Here is a 23,141-nt window from a genome sequence, read left to right on the forward strand (position 1 = left end):
TATAAAAAAATTCTCTCATAAAATTATTTTTTTTATGATTTGTTTGTCCATGTAATATATTTCATATTGGCTAATACTACTGTACAATAAATGATCATTCATTCGAATTTAACAAGTCAACATCCCTAACAATCAATCAAACCACAATAGACTACTAAAATAAGCTCTGTTCAGGCACTGTCTATGTTCAGGCAAAAGCACAACCAGATATTAAATCAGTAGTAACATAATGTCCTATACTGTATCAGACTCAAGAGCTGATAGAGGTATGAGGAACTGCGACACTGTAATTGAAGGCAGTAACTGAATTAATATAATCACACCGTTTTGTTTTGATTTCTTTTCATGGTTTATTTTCTTTAAAAAATGTCATGTCATAAAAGAATGCCTCAGGGCTATCAAAAAATATACAGATATTAAACAGTTGCATCATTTTACATTGCACGCAAATTGAAATTGCACACATTTTTTACACAATTCTTCTAATGTACACGAAAAGACCTTCTCTTTTACACATACGCACTCACACTCTCACACACTGCCATATATCCAGTACAGAATACTGGATGGGTATTACAGTAACAACACAGTAACAATTGCGTGTTTCTCACTGCCCAGTTAATGTCCCGAGCTCCTCGTTAAGACAGGGCTGGCTTTAGATCAGAAAACACACACACACACACACACATACTTGCTTTGACTTTAAAACACATACAGAGAGTCTGTATACAACAGAACTAGAACATTTCCACAGTAATAAGCGGCAGTGGTTTCAAACTCTGAAAAATACTGGAGACCCAGTGCTCTGCACTGCATGTTCATGTTTTCCAGCTCCGACACGTCCACTTTACCTCACTAATCTGGTTAATGACTAAATTTAGTTGTCTCATGTGTGTTTGGAGCAGAAAAAACAAACAAACAAACAAACAAAAACACAATACAAAATGTGCTGGACTGTGGGTCTCAAAGACCACCGACATAAACGTCTGCAAATTCTTCTTTAAAGTGCATCAGAAAACTGCATATGGCTGAAAGTGCTCATTTATACACACATTTTTCCAGATTATGAAGTCTGTCAGCATGTATCTGTACAGCTTATCTACAATAACCGTTAACACTCTATACAGTAAAATACAAGTGGCTCAGCCACAGATGGAGTCTGTTTAAAATGCATAGACGCCCATGCCGACCGCCAGGGCGACACACACTCCGAGAAGCATCCTGAGGAGCTGAGAGCTGGAGGCCAGAGTGGACGGCATCACTAAAGTCTGGGCTGATTTGGCTTCTGAAGAAAAAGAAAAAAAGAAAGAGAGAGAGAGAGAGAGAAGTTTAAATATGCATTCTTCTAATATTTTGCAGTGAAATTCAGTATTCAAGTTAATGAGTCCTACAGTTATAAAAAAACATTAATGTGCCATTATTGTTATTATATACTTGTACAGTACAGTGCATATTTTCTCTTCACACTTTTACGCAAAAAATGTCTTAGAGACATGATACCGCTGTTTAAAGTAAGTGGTAGAATTTTTTTTTCCGTTAAAATCACACAAAGGGGAACTCTTACACAATTATATACAAACAAACTCAGGATTAATTTAGTCTTTATGTAACGTTTCCTTTTCGCAATTAACTGGTAACTGCTTGGCAACATTACATCATAGCTCTACTGTGTAAATCAAATACAGCTCTTGAAAAAATTAAGAGGCCACTTCAGTTTCTGAATCAGTTTCTCTGATTTAGCTATTTATAGGTTTATGTTTTTTATGAGTAAAATGAACATTGTTTTTTTATGCTATAAATTACAGACAACATTTCTCCCAAATTCCAAATAAAAAATATTGTCATTTAGAGCATTTATTTGCAGAAAATGAAAAATGGTTGAAATAACAAAAAAGATGCAGAACTTTTAGGCCTCAAATAATGCAAAGAATATTTATGAAGTTTTTAGAGTTCAAAAATCAATATTTGGTGGAATAACCCTGTTTTTTAATCACAGTTTTCATGCATCTCGGCATGTTCTACTCCATCAGTCTCCACTCCTGGTGCAAAAAATCTAAGCAGTTCAGCTGGGTTTGATGGCTTGTGATCTTTCTCTTGGTTATATTTCAGAGGTTTTCAATTTGGTTTTTGTATATTTCATGAAAACTGAAACACAATATCAAGTTTTCATTATCCTGGGATGCAGATGATAAACTCTATCACCCATATTGATTTGGTTTGGTTTAATTAAAAAGATACAGTGTTTTTACTGTATCTAATTCACTTCTGTGTAATGAGGTCTATGTAAACAAACACATTGAGGATTCATTCCATTTTCCACCACACTCCTCCACTTCACATGAAGCTGGTGGTGAAGGGAGGGTGAAGGCCTAGCATATGCTCACTCTGCATCACATGAAACATATTAAATGGAAGTAGGAGAAAGTGAGGCCAATTGTGTTCTCTTGGACTTCAAACTATCTGTGGCATTACCAAGGACAGAACCCACCACCTCCTGATGAATGCCGAATCAGTCAAAAAAAATGAAATGAATACGCCTGAACAACCCTAAAATTATTTTTTTTTTTAATCAATAGATTGAATAATGATTTGCACATCATCAGGTAGGTCTGAGATTTTAAAAGTGCAGTGAGCTTGTGCTTGTGCTTACCTGGAATCTTTTGGCTGGGGGTTTTGTGCCTCTGTCTGAGCTCATTATTCTCAGAGATATTGAGCAAGTTCTGTAAATCATCAAACACCTGAAAAACACAAAGCAAAATGAATTTACTTCACTGAATCATTCTTACTGCAGTTACTGAGTCATTTATAGTAGGTGTTAAATTACACAGTACCAACTGAATATCTTAATAATAATTAATTGTATTTACTGAATTATTCAGCCTATTTATAGAATCATTCATAGTAGATGCGAAATCATTCATTCTATATTCTAAATAAACCAACAATATGAGCCTCGTTTTCAGTTCAAATGTATAGTAGTTTGGCAAATTAAACAGTGTTCTGACCTCAATGTTGAGCTCGAAAGCTCGGGTTGCCTCCTGCAGCACTTCCTCTCTCTGCTCTTTGGTCAGCTCAATGCTGTTCATCCTGCCCCTGTACAGCTGTTTAAACAGATTTGGGCTGCTGACGCCGGGGAACGAGAAAAACGCCAAGCCCTCTCCGGTCTTTAGCCCCAAGGACTTCTGGGTAATGCGCCCCAACACCTGGCCACCTGACAAGTCTCCTAGGTAACGTGTGTACGCATGAGCCACCAGGTACTCGGGATGCTTGCGGCCAATCTGAGAAGGGAGACAACAACAAGAAGAACCAGTGTTTAATATCAATTTAGAACTTTACTGTTTACTTTTACACTATTGAAGAGGTTTCTAGTAAAACTGTTAACGCAAATTCTAAAATTACAAATATTGTGGTATGTTTGATTCAGTTGATTCAGGTGATATCTGATTCACTGAAGCTTAAAATCTGAAATAATTGGTTCAGTTACTCCTCCATCCTAAATCTAACACACTCTATTAAACTGATCAAGCTCTCATTGAGCAAGTAATTAGATAATGCAAAAAATCATGATTTTTTATGTTTTTTAAAGGTTTTCAATTTGGTAAAATCACAGAAACTCATCATTTTTAAGTGCTCTCTTATTTTTTGTTCCAGAGCTGTATTTTTCTCTTTTTCACTCTAAACAGTATAATTCCGATATATAGAAAAACACAAAAAAAACAGCTAATGGCACGTAAAACAGATGTACCTACAAACTTCTGAGAAATATATTTACGTAATGCTCCTTGTAATAATTGTTAGACAATAAGAGATGCTAGGGACCTTGCATTTTTAAACACTGTAAAAAACATACCATTATTGAAACATTTTATATTGCAATTTAGATACTGAATTATTGTCCAGCCTCTATTAAGTCCAGCTCTCCAGGAGGCTCTCCAGGAGCAGAGCTGGTGACCCCATTTCTAGACACACTTGCCCTCACACTCATCTTGGCTCATTAAATAATTATAAAGCACTTGTGTTGATTAGGTCTAGGCCGATGGCTGACCTTAAACAAGTGACAGAGTGACCATATCATTGGAGAGAGCTGTATCAAGTGTGAATGCAATGCAATGAGTCCACAAAGACTTAAGAGAATCACTGGTTTATACTAGTAGCTCTAAATCTAAATCTGATTGGCCACATTTTTGTTGATCCCCAGCAGATTTCATAACAACTTGGCAGCTGGGATAGAACAAAGCTGGATGAGTGTGCTATAAAAGCCTCTTGGCTATAAAAATTGTAAGGGTTTATGGGTTCTTCAATTTGAAGCTGTGGAGGAACTTTACGGAGGATCTACTTGAGATTCTACTTTTACCATAAAATGAACTAATTTTAAAAGCTTTTATATCATACCTCTCTCAGTCTCTGAGCGTATCTCAATGTAGCAGCTGGAACCACAAGCTGCTCCTTCCAATTCTGCCCATAGAAATGTTCCAGATCCTTCTTGAGGGACTCCAGCCTTGCCAGTTCCTGGGGGAAGTAAATTGGAGCAACAGCTTCATGGGAACAGTTCCTATCCAGTTCTTCTTCCAGAGCCTCATAGACTTTGTACAAAGAACACAGCAGGAGCTGAGGAAACATAAAGATACAAGAGAGAAACGGGTTAGTACATCTTATCTCAAAAGGTCAACACAAGCAAAGCTAAGCTTAAGTACTAGCCATTTAAAAACACCAGTCTGAGTTTAAAAGCTGTTTAAAATAAGTATGATAAGTGTGTTAATAAGTTCCAGGCTGACGGCTGACCTTGTACTGTTGCAGGGAGACCTGTCCCCTCTGGTAGGCCAACATCAGCTGTGTGTTCTCAGCCCGGACGTGGCTTTCTTTCGTCGCGGCTTTTATCTGCTCAGACAGATCACTGTAAAGAGACAGAGAGATACAGTGATCATACTGATTCATTCAGCAGTTATTAACTGTATTACACTTATTTCCTTCTAAGACACATTATTACTTAAATTGACAACTGTCTGACAATACAAACACATATTTAGCTGACTACACTCTCATTATTATTAATAGGTATTGTGAGGTAAGTGCACATTTAAAACTTACCAGTCTGTGGTCTGGGTCTTCTCAGTCTGTGTGATTTTCTTATCTGCTTCCATTTCTGGGGACACACAAAATGATCAACTTAGATCAGCTGAAACTAGTATTAATGACTTATTATACAGATATACAGTTATAAACATCTAAAAAATGTACCAAATAGCTACCACCAACAATCACATTTTTGCCATCAAAATGTAATGACATGAAAAAACATAAAGAACAGAAGCATTAGTGAGTTAAAGATCATCCCAAATTCCCACAAGTAATGGATGAAGCTTTATCCTAATTCCAGAGAACACAGTTCTTCCACTGCTTCACAACTCAATGCTAGTCCTTAACTACAGGGACTAGACAAGCTCTGTATGTGTGTGCATGTGCACATTTGTGTCAGCAATGGGTGAAACTTAAGTGGGATGAAAGAAGCTGAATGTATTTATCAGAAAGTGTGGTAACTAATATTAAGACATGTAGGGTCGATTTTCCCTACTGGGATTAATAATTAAGTTTCATTTCAACTGTCCCATATTGTGATATGCTATAAGGTGCTGTACCAATTAAATACTTTTTCCCCTTTTGTTCAGTGTTCACATCTATTTATACAATTAATATACACATCATGTAGGTTTTGATCCTTAAGCTTTAAAAATAGATCTTTCTATTTAAACATCTCAATTATTCTCAGTTCTTTAAAATGTTCCCTGTGGAACTTTTTAGGAGCAGTAGTTTTTGTAGAGAATTATTCCAAACTTTTTAATGACACATTTTGTAAGAGGCTAAGTCATGGAATCACTGGTTCAATCGGTAAATATACACAAGATAATAAGTGCAAAATTAAATAATTCTACTTACTCAGATTCTGTGATGATTGTGATCAGTGGTCGTAGAGTGGCTTCTCAGTTTCAGTATTGCTCTCAGAGCTCAGATCCTCTTGAGTTTGGAGTACTGAGAGCACTTCAGCCTTTTATACTCCTTCTCTCTCCCCCCTCTCTGCCTGCTCAGCTGAGAGAAACAGGATGTTGCATTGAAGCCAGAACAAAGAGAGGGGGAGGGACCTCCACTAAACATGACACTGCAGAGCCTGAGAACAGAGCCAGGGAATATGCAGAAAGACAGAGGGGGAGGGATTAGAACTAACCATGACACAGAAATTTTACCAGCCTCAGAACAGAGAAAAGCAGAAAGGCGAATAGAGAGGAGGAGGAGTTAAATCCTAACCATGACACAGTGCATTCTCCAGTCTGTGGCAATGTGATCATATGACCACACTGTACAGCAGTCAGCGAGATGAAGACTCAATAAAGTGCAGATATAAACATTATAATACATCTATCAGCCATTACATTACAATCAGTAAAACTAACCAATGATGGGAAGTGAATTATATAGATTTTTATCAGTCAGAACATCTCCAAAACATCAGTCATGTCTTGTTGTGAGGTATTCATTTGTACTATACAGTGGTCGGTCCCTAACAGAAGTTCGCCAAGGTAGCACAAATCTAATGGTGAACCAGCAAAAGTGTCACTGTTACTGATGCTAATGGATGTCCAACTGCAAATCTTACATGATTAAAAAGGATCTGCTGTTACTGTATTGTAAGCTCTTGGTGAGCTCTTCCCACTCAAACATCTACAAAATCTATCCAAAAGCGCTTCTTCTGTGAAGTGATGCCGCTGAAGAGATAAATTTATAAAATTCAATAACCTAGATAAATTGAATTTGAATTTTAAAGAACCACCCCACAAAAGAAAATGTTTTATACCAATTCTAGAGCTTTTCCCTAAACCGTATGTTCAAACAGTCTATCAACAGAACCTCTAAGTTACATTATGTAGAACTATTCGGTTCTCGAAGCTCTACAAATACTCCTTAAACATTAATACAAAAAAAAGCTTTTTGATAGACTTGCTTTTTGGGAGTGGTAAAACAAAAGAACCACTTTTAGCTCCCTAAAAAAATAAAAGAACCCCCACACCTTAATATAAAAGGCTAAACCAAATATACCAAAAGAATCCAGACTCTGTCCAAATAACCTCCATGTCGACACGCTAGTCGCTAACAGGCTAACAGCTAACCGCTGACAGGCTAACCACTAACAAAATAAATGCTAACAGGTTAACCGCTAAAAAGCTAACCGCTAACAAGCTTCTAACAGACTAACTGCTAATAAGCTAAGCGCTAACGGGCTAACCGCTAAAAAGCTAGCCGCCAACAAGCTAATTTCTGACAGGCTAACCGCTAACAAGCTAACCGCAAACAAGCTAACCGCTAAAGGGGTTACCGCTAACAGGCTAACTGCTAAAAAGCTAACCGCTAAACCACCATCTGTGCGACCATGTTCCAACTAAATGAGCCTGAAATCACATATCTAAGATAAAGCTTCAACCCTGCAAACACAGTCGCGTGAGGCTGTGTTCACAGTACTGTATTTTATCCTCACCAGCTTTCAGATAGTAACTCAAATTCAGTTAGCACCCCACCATGTAGTCTTCTATGAATGAATGAGCTAGTGTGTCCTGTATTACCCCCTGCCCATTGCTATTTGTATATGAACAGTGTATTATCATGCCTCGCTACATTAAAACCAATATATATTACAAATATAGCTCACTGAATGGTGTGGTTGTCTGAAAGTGAGGTGTGTTCAGGTATATTTCTGGCATGTTGCTATCTTGACAGTGGGAAACAAAGGTGCACCGCTGACTGAATAAAACCCTGATAAAAAACATTCAACAGTCAGACGTATTCATTCTAATGTTAAGAATTTACAATAAAAAGATACAGAATAACATTGCTGTTCCTGTAAATGAGCAGCTCATGCACCTTCACGTCATCAAAGGGCAGGTAAATTTTCTCTGCTGAGAAACACAGGAAAGTGTAGTGCAGAAGCGCTGCACTGTTAAAATACCAATCCGCCAAGTCAGAGCGCACCTGCCTCTTAAAGGAAAGTGACGCACTAATTGGTTTATTTCACATTACGCCCGAAACACCCATGATTAATTGAGAGAATTAGTACATGCTTTTTGCACGCTTTGGGCTACGCAAGGCAGATTTTTTGCGATCTTACAGAATGAAAGACACACTGATGCCATAAATCAAGTGCACTTGGTGGCTCGCCTGTACACCACTAAAATAGGGCCCAGAGTCGTCAAGTTCATAAAATACTGCGCCCTTATTTGAAGAAATATATAGCAACTTGAAGACATCACTAGCAGTGCAGCGAATGGAAATCAACACTGGCTAAACTCAGCTGCTCACTAATATTGACCCACAGTGGGGAAAAGTACACATGTTGACTATAAAACAGATATGCTGGACATTGTGGTGTTTACTGCTGCAGAATGTTTAACCTATGAACCAGCAGCTGACCGAATGGCAGGCAATGTCCATTTGGCAGGCCGGTTTGGTCAGAAACAGCTCCTGCTGTGATCTCTCTCCAGTCAACATTTTTACCCCATGCCCTTATGCAAACCAGCACATTCAGGCCATGTTTAACTTCAGTTTAATTACTCACTGTGTTAGTTATTTAATGTCCCGAAGAGGTCTGAATCATTTATCTTAGATTTTTACACATCTTAGATTTTTAGACACATATTCACACAAAATAACACCAGCTAGGCCTGTCATACTAACTACAATATAAGAGCTCTGGACAAAATTAAAAGACTACTTCAGTTTCAAAATCAGTTTCTCTGATTTTGTTATCTATAATTATGTTTAAGTAAAATGAACGCTGCTGATTAATTCTATAAACTACGGACAACATTTCTCCCAAATTGTATATAAAAATATTGTCATTTAGAGCATTTATTTGCAGAAAATGAGAAATAGCTAAAATAACAACAAAAGATGCAGAGCTTTCAGACCTCAAATAATGCAAAGAAAACAAGTTTTAAGAGTTCAGAAATCAATATTTGGTGGAATAAACCTGGTTTATCACAGTATCACATATTCTACTCCACCAGTCTTACACACTGCTTTTAGATACCTTTATGCCACTCCTGGTGCACAAATTTAAGCAGTTCAGCTTGGTTTCATTGCTTGTGATCATCCATCTTCCTCTTGATTATATTCCAGAGGTTTTTAATTTGGTAAAATAAAAAACTTAATTTTTAAGTGGTCTCATATTTTTTTCAGAGCTTTATACCATTATTCTACTATACCATTATACCACTGTATTTTTGTGAGCATTAAATGCTACTTTTAATGTTAATATAATAGCATATTAATGTAATTACACCCTTTAAAATGATAATAAACCTTTTTTCTTTCTAAGCCACAGTCCACTCTCTGATAACGTAATTATCGTGACAGGTCCAACACCAGTATCATTTTATTAAACTCATATGTTTAAACTCGTAGTTACAAGAATTTAACATGATAGCAAGAAATTGCATATTCTGCCTTTCCTTTACAGTTTCAACTTTTTTCATAATTTCCATTGTTTTTAACTTGTTTTTTCTTTGCTTTTAACACAAGACAAGTTCCATAAGATTATAATTAGAATTTTGGACCTTCTACTTGTAATTCCAAGTAAATAAAAGGTTTGATCTTTTATTTGAGGTTTATTTCGAAATCAAAGCTTTACTTATAAGAATATATAAAGTAAAACTCCTACTTGTAGTTGCATTAAAGTTTGAATCTCTATTTGTATTTTTACTGAAGTTGAAACTCCTAGTTGCATTAAAGTTAGAACTTCCACATACAACAAAGTTTTAACTTTTCACTTATAGTAATATCAAAGTTAAATGTTTGCTCGTAAGTATATTAAACAGATTAATTTCTATGTCTAGTCATTTCAAATATGTAATTTCTGCTTGTAGTTATATCAAGGCTGGAACAAGTGTGTGTAGTATTTCTAAAGTTGAAACACCTACTTGTAGTTGAAACTTTCACATGAAATAATGTTATAGTTTATATATCTACTTTTATAAAAGGTGGAAAAATACATTTTTATAATTCTACTTTTAGTTGGATTAAAGTTGGTAAGACTTCTGTCATAAGTTTTTTTTTTATTTTTAACTGTTTTTAATTGGAACTCCCACCTTTACTAGTAGTTTTTTTGCAGCAAAACTTTTAGGTTTTTATATTCCTACAGTACTGCAGTTACGTGTGTATGCTGAGAACTGTGTACATAATTTTTACATGAATATCTGCACAGTTTTAGAATTTGTATTGATGTGGTCTCTGTGTGGTGTTTAGCACTGCAGATGTGGCCTACATACAGCCAGAAAAAAAGCGAGTATAGCCTTGCAATAATCGCCCTGTTTCCTTACATAATGCCTGTAGAGTGTGAGTCACAGACTGCTCCTTGAGAACACTGAGCCGTGATTTGCCTTTCAGTCAGAGTGTTAAGATAAGACTGTGTCTTTAAATCTGAACCGTGACTCAGCAGAACACCCTCCAGCAGCAGCTGGGCAACATGGAAACCATTAGTCTGCATTCTGTAGGGTAGAGGGAGGGTGAGAGAGTGGAGCAGCTAACCATGAGTAAGCGGAACATGGTCTGTAAACATGAGCAAGGAGGTTTCAGATAGCAGACCTGCTCTCAAGCTATGCTGTAGTACACTATAGGTGAAAAAGGTAAAGCCTTTATATATCAGTATATCAGTAAAACCAGCAGTCCATACAGGCCTGTGTTGTCCCAGAGTCTTGAGGGTAGGAATGACTGATTTAACACGAAAAAGATTAATCTAAAGACCAATTATGGTTAGTAACTCAAGTATATTAAATCAGTTTGGATTGAGGCAATGTGAACACATTTGCCTGATGCTGTGCAGATAAGATTAGACACTCTTGGCCTTAGGGTGTATAGAAAATCAAAACAGAGCTACACCCGGCCTAGATTTTGAACCGTCTGCTTAATCAGCCAGCATTCACTGTGTTGACCCACTGAACACACACAGACAAAAACCTTTGTGTAGTTACACACACACATACACACCGTGTCAACCACAGGTTACAGTTTAAATAGAAATGGTCTCATAAGTCCAAAGAAAAATGAATGAAAAGGCTTATTTAGATTCAGGATAAGCTAAAAAAGCTCATTCTTAAACTTGCATCAATGTATATATTTAGTTTTTTACCCCTTTATGATAAGTAAGTAATGAGATTTTTACTATAATATAAAGTTTACTTACTAACAAAAAGATCATAGGTTATAAATATTGTATAGTGGGTTAGGCTTGCTATTGAGTTTTTACTCTGCGTTTTAGTCTGGCTAAAAAGCTATAAAATAGCTATTGTTTCCATAAAGTAAGCTCGAAATGCTCTACAATTTTTGGCTGTTAAAATATTATCTTTTTTTTTTGTCTTTTTTAATCCATATTTTCAAAAAATTTGTATCAGGATGTTTCTGGTTGGTTTTACTGCTTGACTGTATGATAAAATATCTTAAACCACTGATAATTTTTAAATAGCCATAACAACTGTCATAATGTATTTTGTGTTTCCTGAAGAAATTGGATAATTTAGTTTTAGGAACTTAGTTAGGAAGATCCAGCAGTCCAGTGAACACAGTTCTGGATTATATACTATTATATATTCAGTGTATTGTTTTAATTTAGAGGTGATCATTTGAAACAAAAAATAATCTCATACAGTTGTTTCTGATATTAGGGAAATTTCATAAAAACCTTTCATGAAGCCTGTCTCTCTCAAAAACAAATTACATGCATAAAAAAAAAAAAAAAAAAAAAAAATATATATATATATATATATATATATATATATATATATATATATATATATATATATATATATGTGTGTGTGTGTGTGTGTGTGTGTGTGTGTATGTGTGTGTGTGTGTGTGTAAATGATGAGTTTCTTTGATTTTAGCAAATTGAAAACCTCTGGAATATAATCAAGAGGAAGATGGATGATCACAAGCCATCAAATCAAGCTGAACCATATACAGTCTATGAGCTGAACTGATTAGCAGTGTGTAAGACTGGTGGAGGAGAACATGCTAAGATGCATGAAACTCTTGCCCACCCTTAGTGTAGGGAATGTTGAGCCTGCAGAGTGTCCAGTTCTATATCAGCAGTGCTTTTCTGTTCAGCTCTGTTTTGTTCTGTGTGTCTCAGTGCACTGCTGATTATCCCTCTTTTTTGTTAAGTGTAATACTTAGACTGTATTATTCGGTTTATTATAATGCGGGTTGAGATTCTCTCCCCAGCCGCCGGGGGCGCTGCTGCTGCGGCTGTTCTCTCCACTGTAGCACTCATCCACCGATCAACATGGCGGCGAAGTTAGCTTGAAGTTTCCTTATGGTAGCTAACGGTAACTCTGCTCTGCTCTGATCCCGGACTGCGATTAAACCGGGGTTTCTGAGGGTGTAGTTTAACACCGCGGAAAGGGGCCGAGGCTGGAGTCAGAGAGCGAGCTATGAAAAGATTTCAGAGTCGCGAGTTAGCATGGTGAAGCTAGCTAAGCTAAGCTAACTAGAGCTAAAGTGCTAACTACAGTCAGCCGGCTGTACTGAGCCAGTGTTAACTAACGCTAGCTAACGCTATTTAGCTTAGCGAGTTAATTATTTCACTAACTGTAGAAACTAACCTGTAGCTCTGTATCTGTGCGCTGTGAGAGTAGTCTGCATATGTTCTTTGTTAGTAAGCGGGGGAATAATAAGGAGTTTGTTGTCTGGTTAGCCAGCGGTAAGGTAACTAACATATCTATCAGTCTGACTGTATATAAACAATGCTTTCCCGCCTGCGTTTGAAGCCCCTGGTTTAGATACAGGGAGTGTCCTCCTGCTAAAGCCCCAGAGAAACTCTCCATGTCGGGGTGTTTTGATAGTTACAGACAGTTATGATTGAGTGACACGTAAACAAGCAACTATTCATTATAATGAACCGGGCTCCTCAAAGTTAGGTGCCCTTTTTGCTGCCTTTTTAACTAAGTAGTCTGTTTATGTGGAAGGTATGCACTCAGTAATAGTTGCTCACATTTATTCATTTTCAGTGAGTTAAGTTATAACTTGGAAATCATGTTAAGTCAGCTTATAAAGTACAGTGAGTTCATTTATTGTTTTATGGGAAATCTGTCAAACACATAAGTAATCTAGGTTGTTTTGTATAGACATTTGTTTTAAAACTTAACATAATAAGGAGGAGATGCTGAAATGTTGGAAATGAAATCCAGTTCTCTTCTAACTTTGGCTTGTGTTTCAGATGGAGGGTGAGGTGAGCCTGGTGGCAGGTCGCAGTCAGAGGGAGAAAAGGAGATCTTATAAAGACCTCCTTCGAGAACAAGAAATCATTGATGCAGAAGTTCGGAAGTCTGCAAAGAAACGTCTAAAGGTGAGGAGGCCAGAGACTCATGCAAGTTTCCCAGGCATCCAGTAAAATATTGGCATTCACAAACTATTTTTCTAGTCATTATATACTATAACTTGTGTATATACACAGTTGTAAATTCTAACTTTTACAAAACACTTTATATTCATTTGATTTATACATATTATACCTCAGTGTATATATAGATATACATACAAGACATTGTAATTTGATATGCTTACATATCTCAAACTCTTTTGGGTAAAGGTCAGTATTTTCAGTTCCTCTGCTGTATCTAGTTTATCTAATTACACCCTCATGAACTCTTTGACATTCTCACCAAAAAAAGCTTTTTTTCTATATTATTTGTTTGTTTATTTGATTGGGTAACATATGTATAAAAAAAGTTGTTTTTTTATTTTGAGACTTTTTTGTAAGATTTTGAGGTTTTTGAGTTTGAGATAACACTTTGTATAAGAACACAACCACAATTGTGGTTAATGCGCATGTTATAAAAGCTACATAATTTCATCTACCAAAACCTTGTAGGTATAATATGCTGAAATAATCCTCACAAATTTCACTAAAAACAACATGTGTGAAGTGATTTACAGATGCAAACTAAAAAGGCATACCATTAAAACACGTATACTATTGTTTTTTTTATCTTCGAAAAAATTCAGTCACTCAAATCTGAAAGTTAAAAGTTCTACCTGAAAGTTAAAAGTTGGAGAGAATGTTAACGAGTTAAAGTCATTTAAGTGAGATGCTAGTTGAACTGAACAAACCCATATAATGTCTGGAGTAAGGGTGTGCCTTTTTGTATCGTACACAATAATATTGCCAGAATTTTTTGACACGAAAAAAAAAAACTCCATACCATCTATTTTGTATTTGTTTTTGCAACTAATTGTATTTACTTTTAATTGTTTGTTTATAAGCATGCACTAAATATGCTGCACTTTAGTTTTGTGGTATGTTGTTGCAGTATTTTTTTATTTTCTACACTATTATTATTTTATTCAAAATCAGGGTCTTGGTAAGTTACTGTTGAGGAAATTGTTTTGTTTCTACTAAATTTATGAAATGCTTACATTTATGCTAAATAAAACTTTAATATTTGTTTTGTTGCAGTCCTATATTTTTGTCATTTCACTAAGAATACCTTGCAAAATAACCGTGAAATATTGTGTTATTATTTAGGGTCCATGTCGTCCAACCTTAGTCTTGAGTCCAAAGGCAAGCCAGAAACCAAAATATACTTTTCTCTTTATTTGTGTCTTTATGTTTCATTTTTATACTTCCCAAGGATGCAGAGGGGCACTTAGCAAGCACCGACTCTCACAAGAAGAAAAAGAAGAAACATGATGAAGAGGATCATCACGGCAAAGGTAGGAACCAGTATGTGTGCCGACCAGACAGAATGAGAATTACAAGATAAAAATGTGCTAACTAAATCACTCGTATTAATTATGTTTGTTTCCCTTTCTCACCTTCACTCCATTCCAAAGATCACGGTTCTGGGTCGCACCACAAAAAGAAGAAGAAACCATCGGAGAGCCATGGTGCCTCCATGTCCTCCTCCAACTCCTCACACACTGCAATGACTGCCATGGGCCTTCTCCAAGCCATCACCTCTCCCACAGCTGTGGGCTCCGAGCCCAGCCCCTCTTTCCCCAAGAAGCCCTTGTACCCCTCTCAACACCACTTGGCAAAGGAAAAAAAGAGAGACAGCCTGGGGATCTCCAAGCCCACCAAGAAAACCCCACCACCACATCAGCAACAGCAGAGGCAACCGCAGCAGCCGCAGCGGCAACCTCCACAGCAGCAACGGCAACTGCAGCCGCAGCGGCAACCTTCACAGCAGCAACGACAACTGCAGCCGCAGCGGCAACCTCCGCAACGGCAATCTCCGCAGCAGCAACGGCAACCACAGCAGCAGCAGCACATTGTGCGTGAGGCGCTGCCTGTGGTTGGAGAAGAAGTGGAGCTGGAAGGTGAGGAGCTTTAACATGTTTGTGCACACCTTTATCCAAAGAATTTGTCATTGTTTGGCTGTGCTCATCTGTTACTTCACCAAACCACAGGTCATTATGGGGGATCCTATGAGTTTATGGACGATGACAGCTCTTCTTCAGCAGATGACACAGATAATGGACAGCTGGTCATCGACGACTCATTAGCTTCACATAACAAGAAGAGCAAAAAGAGTAAGAAAAGCAAGAAGAAGAAGGACAAAGATAGGGAGCGGAGACATAGCAGCAAAGGAACAAAGAAAAGTACCAGTAAGTCTGAGTCTCATTTAGAAAAAAACTTTGTTGATGTCTAGTCTTTGCTCTGAAATGTTTATTTTGCTGTTTTATTTTTTCCTCTCAACCACCTATCCTGCACACCTTAGGCAACGGCAGTTCAGAGGGTGCATTACACCCTGCAGCACGACCAGGATCTCACAGTGACAAGAAGAGGAAGAAAGAAGAGAAGGCCAGATTAAAGGCTGAGAAGGTAAACTAAATTTATTGTTAAGGGAATATTAGGTACCATGACTCTTTAAGTGACATTTATTTGGCAGGTTGCCAAATGTATGGCCCATACTGCTTTACTGCTAATTAGGGGTGCAATTAACAGGGTATCTCATGATATGAGATCATGATACGTTGCCCACAATAACAATATCGCAATACTGTGATTATGCAAATGTCTATATATATTACAAGACAATTCTATATGATACTTCAAATAAGCAAATACCAGGAATTTTGTAGTTATCGGTATCAGTTTCACAGAATTTGGCAACAAATATTTTTCACCACAGGTTTACCTTATTCATTTAATAACTGTGGAGCAATGAAGCAGTAACTTTAGTACGCCTAATTGAAGGATATGGCTTTAGAGTGGGAGTTTAGAGTGTTTATGTTTCAATAAAAGTATATTTTAAAAAACGGTATTTGATGTCACATATTGTTAAATACGATACGGTCGAAACTAAAAAATCTATTAAAATTTTGTTCCACCCCTACTTTTAATAATGTTGAATATGATAAATGACAGTTTTAATTGTTTTCATATATGAAATGTCATAAATTGTAATGTATGTGTTTGTATGAATGCTGGAACTGTTTACTTCTAATTAATGTCCAATTACAATACCAAACCAAACAGTCCAGTACATTTAGTTCATGTGACAAAATATAGTGATAAATATGGTATATTGTCTAAATGTATGTATGAATATATATTTTTTTATCACATCCCCCACCCCTAGTAGTAGTATTGCCCGCCACTGTTGGAAGTCTAGATTTGCTATTCTTTATTATTTTAACCAGTAACAGTTTACATCGTTTTTAGTGTAGTTACATAATAATAACAACAACTCCTGAAATGTTCTTGCAGTTTAAGGAGTTAAATGTTAAAGGATTGCATTAAATGCGGCTAGTTATCTAAACTCTATCATGCGCTTAATTAGTGTTTTTGTGTGTGTGTTTCTCTCTCTCTTTTCCTTTTCTCTCCCTCCTATTTCTACTCTCATACCCACAGTCCAAGAAGAAGGTTCTCACTGCATATCAGATCTTCTATAAGGAGTACAGATTGAGCATCCTAGAGGAGCAGCCGGGTCTCGGTCAGTACTTTCAGGTTCACAGTAGGGCTAAAACGATGTCTCTGTGTCTTTAAAAATGTTCAGATAAGAGACGAGACAACAGCAGTACTCCCTTTAGATCAACTAACTATACATTTAAACATATTCTCAGAGTTTAAATCCACCTTTATTGCTTCTGCTGTCTCTGGAGCGACAGATAAAGCAGCGAGCGAGAAGCTGTGCATTGCTAACAGCTTTGCTGATCGACCTGGTAAAGGGGGGGTCTGATCATGTGACTGGCCAATGTATTGGTTTACAAAGCTGAATGTCTCCTATAATATACTGTGTAATTTTTAGGTACGTCAAAATATCAAAATGTACTGCAAGAAAAATGTACAGGAAGAAAAAATTGAGGACGTGACAAAACAATTTCACAATAATACAGGTTAATTTGTGCTTCTAAAATGTTATCACATTATTATGGAACTTTTAAATATAGATGTTGCCTTCTATTAAGAGTGCAGGGTGTGGAATTTATTTTTTTTTATTTGGAAACATTTGATTGTAACTGCTGACATTTAGCACAGTAGCTGTGGTTTATATTTTTGCCTTTAAAGGTCACTGACTGATCTGATTTGTTCTGAAAAGCTTAAAAAATACAGTCAACAAACACTGAACTTGTAACTGTAGCGATTCAGGAAATATCTCCACTACATTTAAATGCTACTGTGTTGAAGACCTTTGTGTTTTTTTATCTTATTAAATGTACTGTGTTTCTGTTTGTCACAGAGTTTGGTGATTTGAGTAAGAAGTTGGCAGATGCCTGGAACCAGCTCCCCGAGGGAGACAAACAGGTATTACATTAGGCTGTTTGTTGACAAGAACTAGGCGATACTATGCATGTCATGATACCTACCAGGGCTAAAATTCAATATATAGTGATATATTGTGATATAGTTAGTAAGGCAATATATTACATCAAAACTTACAAAACTGTCATGACATACAACAAACACACCACTAGGTAATTATGGTCTAAAACCTTATCCGGACAGGATTTGATTTTCAGGGGGTCCTGGGGTAATTTTCTCTTTCATGGGGGTCCTCTGCGATTTTATTCTTGTCCGAAACAAATATGTATGTGTTTTTCTCAGAAGTCCTCTAAGACAATTACAGTTGTATTTCTCTGTACTCCGTGGTCCTCCAGTAATTTTATTCCTGCACATCTCGTTTCATCTTCTTTTATTTAATAAAATAGCTGTTTGTCCACTGTGACACACCGTAATTACACTCTGGGCGCACATTTTTTTAAAGTGCAGTCCGGATGCAAGAGTTTTATCACTGAGTAGAAGTGTGATATTTTTTTCACAGATGTCTCCCTGAGAAAATAATCCCATCCAGATAGGGCTTAAGTAAAGAAAAGCTTACTTTCTATACAGTCACAACTTATGATCTGAAGGCAGAGAGCAATATTGCCATCTAGTTGTTAGGGAGTGTTTAATCACAACACAACACAAAATGAACCACTAAACACATTTACATGTAAACTATTAACTAACTAGCAATACTGTGATACAGACTTGAACATCATTGTTTCACCATGCAGTTGTCTTTACTGAGCATTAAAAATGTGAGTTTTCTTTTTATTTTTTGTGTTAATGAACATCTTATCTTTGTCGTTCTCAGGTATGGAGGGAACGTGCGGAATACCTTCAGCACAAGCGAATGAAATCTGAGTCCAGTGCAAACAAACACAGCAAACACAGCCAGCCTAAACCTGCCAAAGACACCAGCAAAAATAAAGGTTAGTAGCCCATCACTTCACTCAATTCAGTCAGTGTAATTATGACATGTAATATGTCCTTGATTAGTCAGACACTAACCCTGCCTCACCTCACGTCTTGCAGGTGTTTCATCTTTCCCAGGTGTGGCTTCCCCTACAACAGGAGCAGCTTCAAGTGTGCCAAAAAGGGTGGAACCACAGGTTTCTCCGGCACAGAATGGCACAGGTCTGGTCCCTATAACCGAAGTCCCGCCCTCCCCGCTCAGAGACCCAGATGTGGACCCCATTGATGCTGCAGCCCATTTACAGCTGCTGGGGGAATCACTTTCTCTGATTGGCCGAAGGCTGCAGGAGACAGAGGTATGTATGGTAGACTTCCACCCCAAAAGGTTCTGCTTTTTCCTACTGATCTTTCTCCTCTCCTCCGTGACCCTGAAACTATTTTTGTGATGCCATCTTGCTGCTTGTTCAAATACGGCCTCCGGTGGTGGATACAGCCAGTATCCAACCCAGATACTGGGTTTAATCTCTATGGACTTCCAGAGACCACACAAACAATTTTTATTAGAGATGGACTGATCACTATTCGCTGGTCATCCTACAGCTTGATCGGCCATTCACTGTAACAGATTCGTCCTAATAACGACCACTTCTAAGCAAACGTGTTTGTTTTTTTAAACTTGGTGCTGTTTTTATTATATATTATATTTATAATATATTCAACTTAAGAAAAAAAGTGCATTTATGCATATTCTTTAAATTGGTGGTTCGCATTAGGGGTGAACCGAAAGCAAGTGTTGTGATTGGCTCAGCTCATCAGTAGTCACTAAATAATTTCTCCAATTATGACTCCAATTACTGGAGCAGTAGGAAGGGACCGAGGGGAGGAGGAGTAGCAGCCCATGTCTTTAGAAACAGCCCATTGTTAGAGACTGGGAACCTTACCTAGTGAGGTATTTTGCTCACTGGGTGTTCTGTGATTTTATGTTTAATGTTTTACCTGATTCTCTGTCCTGCGATCACATTTCTGTGAAGCTGCTTTGTGATATTAGTTGCAAAAAGTGCTATACAAATACATTTTAATTGATTTAATTTTATATTTTGTGTACCAAACATTGCCTTTGTGTTTATTTAGGGTATGGTGACTGTATCAGGCTCACTCTCCGTGCTTTTGGACTCAGTGCTTTGTGCTCTTGGTCCTCTGGCATGTCTTACTGCTCAGGTGCCAGAACTCAACGGCTGCCCTCCTCATGTACTGGTAAAATTACTAGTGAATTTATCACTCTCTTATAGTAGTGGCCTTAAGGCCTTATTGACTCGTTACCCAATGTATGATTATAACCTCCATCATTTTTGCTGATCTTAATATTGCCCATTCAGTGTAAAGAGCCAATTAGTGTGAATGAGCAGGTATGTTGACTTTGTTTTTATTTTAAACATGATATTTTCATAAAATATTTCATAAATAATCAATTAAGGCAGCTGCTCTGAAAAAGTTAGATGTAAATGCATTAATATGCTTCTGTATTATCGATATAGCAGTGGTATGAAATACCTATTATTTATCACAATTATTTCTGGGGCAATAGATCCCTTAAAACAAAAAAAAAACTGTGATCCAGTACAATAATTTAAGCAGCCAAATGCAATCATTAAAGGGGGTGTCCACAAACATTTGTATTTTCTGCTAGAAACTTTTGCAATTCCAGTTGTAAGAGGTTTTATGTTAATGCACTACTATTAAAGGCACACTATGCAACCCTTGGTTGGTTTTCTTGTGAAGCTCCCCCTACAGGCCAGGAGTGAATGTTGTGACAGACCAAAAGATGCACTGCTGTTTCTATGGTTCCTCTCCCCAGCCATCCGTGATTATTTTAAGCACAACAGACCAGTGAATCCAAAGTACACTTATGCCTAAAATACAACCAGAGAAAAATCATCTAAGTAGCACAGTATTAAAGACAGACAAGGCTAGATCTGGTAATGGTTTCTCATTTATTCACCTTATGGTAAAGCACACTTCAAACCAAATCTGCGCCAAATAATGAACTATTTAGTAAAGTGAATACACATACCTGAACTGAACTTCACTTACGAAGCAAGTTTGTTACATAGGAAGCGATGGAAAGGCCTAGTCAGCGAGAGAGCTAGCTAACTAATCAAACTATCTAAGCGAGCATGCCTACTATTGCCTCTCGGCTGAGAGCGTGTCTGTAGCACAAGACTGACTCTTTCAAATCCCAGAGGCTTGTGAGTCTGTGGCAGCAGGCTGAGGGCTTCTAAACTTACAAGCGTGTTTTTCCCCTACAGACCAAAGGGCAACTGAGAGAACCTTCATTTACCCTGTAATGATTCATTTAATAATCTAAAACAGTATGAAACTTTAATTAACTGAACAATGTTGCATTGTGTGCCTTTAAGAAAATTACTTTGTTCACTTACTCTTGTATTTTCTGCTGTAATCTGTATAATATTAATAAGAAGCTCACAGAAGCTTAACAAAATAGTTATATTATGTAACCAAATTGTGCATGTAGTTTTGAGCTGAATAACTGTGCCTTTCTGTTTTCTCTTCCAATTTTTTTCAGTCAAACACTCTGGACAATATAGCATATGTCATGCCTGGACTCTGATTGCCACTGGACCGACTCTCACTCACTGATACACTTACACAAACTCTCTCACTCTCTCTCTCTCTCTCTCTCTTTCTCTTTCTCTCTGTCTCTCTCTATCTCTGTCTCTTTCTAGCTCTTTTTTTGTGTCTCTTTCTCTGTCTCTAATCGTCACTCTGTGGATAAGGACCTTAGCTGGTAGCTCCTCACCCTTGGGTCACTGTGGGCCTAAACATTACTCCTGTTTTCCAACAAGGAAAAGAACTTGAAATGCACATTTTTGCACTGGACAAACCACAGGAACAAGTCTACTTTTAACCTGCTTCTTAATCTGTTGTTCCATTTTTATCCTCTCTACTATTGGGTTTGTTATTTTTTTGTTGGTGTGTGTTTTGTTGTTCTTTCAATTAAAAGTATTTTAGTGATCCTTTTAGCTTCTGTGCACGTGGTCTGATTTTAAAGTAGGATCGGGGCAGTTTTTGAGAATTGCTCCAGATCTGGTTACCAACCAGTTTAAAAAGAACCAATTATTGGCATCTCACAGTCAATCCATTGGTGTTTGTTAATTTAGAAATGCATTGACCCTATTTTTATTATAGCTGAGCTTTTACAATGAACAGAGAAAAATATATCAAATATCATATTATTTAATCATCTTTAGCTAAGGCTTACTAAAATTAACAAATATTAACAGGAAAAAATAAAAGATAAGATTATACAAAGCTAAGATTCATTTAGTAAGAGAAAGAATAGAACAAGTAAAAAAATTAATGAGCCACAATGAAACAAATAAAACAAGTGTAAGGGAATAAAATGGGTAAAAATCTGAACATTTAAGACAAAATTACACTTGCTTAAAATGAAATTAACTATGTAATACTAACAATATTAATATTTTTCATCACAAATGTTCAGTGAATAATAAAATATTAAGATTATATGCACCTCCAAATACTCCAAAAAAGCTACTTTTTTTTAGTGTACCTCCTAGTGAAAGATTGTTCACTGCTATTTCTTCCAAATTCCAAATAAAAATATTGTCATTTAGAGCGTTTATTTACAGAAAATGATAAATGGCTAAAATAACAAAAAAGAAGCAGAGCTTTCAGACCTCAAATAATGCAAAAAAACAATTTCATATTCATGAAGTTTTAAGAGTTCAGAAATCAATATTTGGTGGAATAACCCTGGTTTTTAATCACAGTTTCCATGCATCTTTTCATGTTCTTCTCCACCGGTCTTACACACTGCTTTTGGATAACTCTATGCCACTCCTGGTGCAAGTTTAAGCAAGCAGTTCAGCTTGGTTTGATTGCTTGTGATAATCCATCTTCCTCTTATTATATTCCAGAGGTTTTAAATTTGGTAAAATTAATTTGGTAAAATGCATACAGCAGTTCAGGTTTATTTTAATGTGAACATCTTTTTTGTAAGAGACCCTAAACAGGACCAGACGTCAATTACATATATCAATCTTCTTGACCCTGTCAAAAAAAAGTGCTGTTCATTTTTAAGCTGGTTATTTTACAGTACAATCCAACTGTTTTTGCTTTAGAAACCAACACATTATAAGTTAACCTCAAGAAAAAAAGGTAAAATGCCAAAACATGTAGAACGTGTCTGCCTGCTATAACATGAGCCTGCTTGTATGTTCACCACATTTGTGGGTTATGTACGGATGTCGTGCAGGTTTGGTGGGGACGGGTGTGGCTGAAGACGAGAGCAGTGTGATTCACATGTACGGATGGCAGTCTCACCTCCACCCTAAAAACCAGAATGTGTGGAAGGTGATGAACAATAGTAGCTGTGAAA

At 36.9% G+C, this 23,141-nt stretch overlaps 2 protein-coding genes across 6 annotated transcripts; one reads left to right on the forward strand and one right to left on the reverse strand.

The window, feature by feature from the left end:
* Positions 1-325: 325 nt before the first annotated feature.
* Positions 326-6,086, reverse strand: LOC103022889 (heme oxygenase). The gene is made up of 7 exons (XM_007231323.3): positions 5,935-6,086; positions 5,089-5,143; positions 4,783-4,894; positions 4,393-4,608; positions 3,006-3,278; positions 2,651-2,738; positions 326-1,285 (listed from the first exon to the last, which is right to left on the reverse strand). The coding sequence occupies exons 2-7, from the start codon at positions 5,139-5,141 to the stop codon at positions 1,164-1,166; spliced, it is 864 nt and encodes a 287-aa protein (XP_007231385.3). The 5' UTR covers positions 5,142-5,143; positions 5,935-6,086; the 3' UTR covers positions 326-1,163.
* Positions 6,087-12,243: 6,157 nt separating this feature from the next.
* Positions 12,244-21,762, forward strand: LOC103021744 (HMG box-containing protein 4). Of its 5 annotated transcripts, none has more exons than XM_007231321.4 (12): positions 12,244-12,365; positions 13,256-13,384; positions 14,670-14,751; positions 14,872-15,357; positions 15,448-15,645; positions 15,759-15,862; positions 16,895-16,976; positions 17,724-17,788; positions 18,621-18,738; positions 18,842-19,077; positions 19,853-19,975; positions 21,306-21,762. In XM_007231321.4, exons 2-12 carry the CDS (start codon positions 13,256-13,258, stop codon positions 21,348-21,350), a joined length of 1,668 nt encoding a protein of 555 aa, XP_007231383.3. In that variant the 5' UTR covers positions 12,244-12,365; the 3' UTR covers positions 21,351-21,762. The 5 variants fall into 5 exon arrangements, with proteins under 5 accessions (XP_007231383.3, XP_007231382.3, XP_049335390.1 ...); XM_007231320.4 differs by having other exon boundaries at positions 12,257-12,355; XM_049479433.1 differs by lacking the exon at positions 12,244-12,365 and adding an exon at positions 12,385-12,744 and having other exon boundaries at positions 19,853-19,969.
* The last annotated feature ends 1,379 nt before the right edge of the window (positions 21,763-23,141 follow it).

The sequence above is a fragment of the Astyanax mexicanus genome, chromosome 5 (genome assembly GCF_023375975.1).
Source record: "Astyanax mexicanus isolate ESR-SI-001 chromosome 5, AstMex3_surface, whole genome shotgun sequence".
In the NCBI taxonomy this organism is placed as follows: domain Eukaryota; kingdom Metazoa; phylum Chordata; class Actinopteri; order Characiformes; family Acestrorhamphidae; genus Astyanax; species Astyanax mexicanus.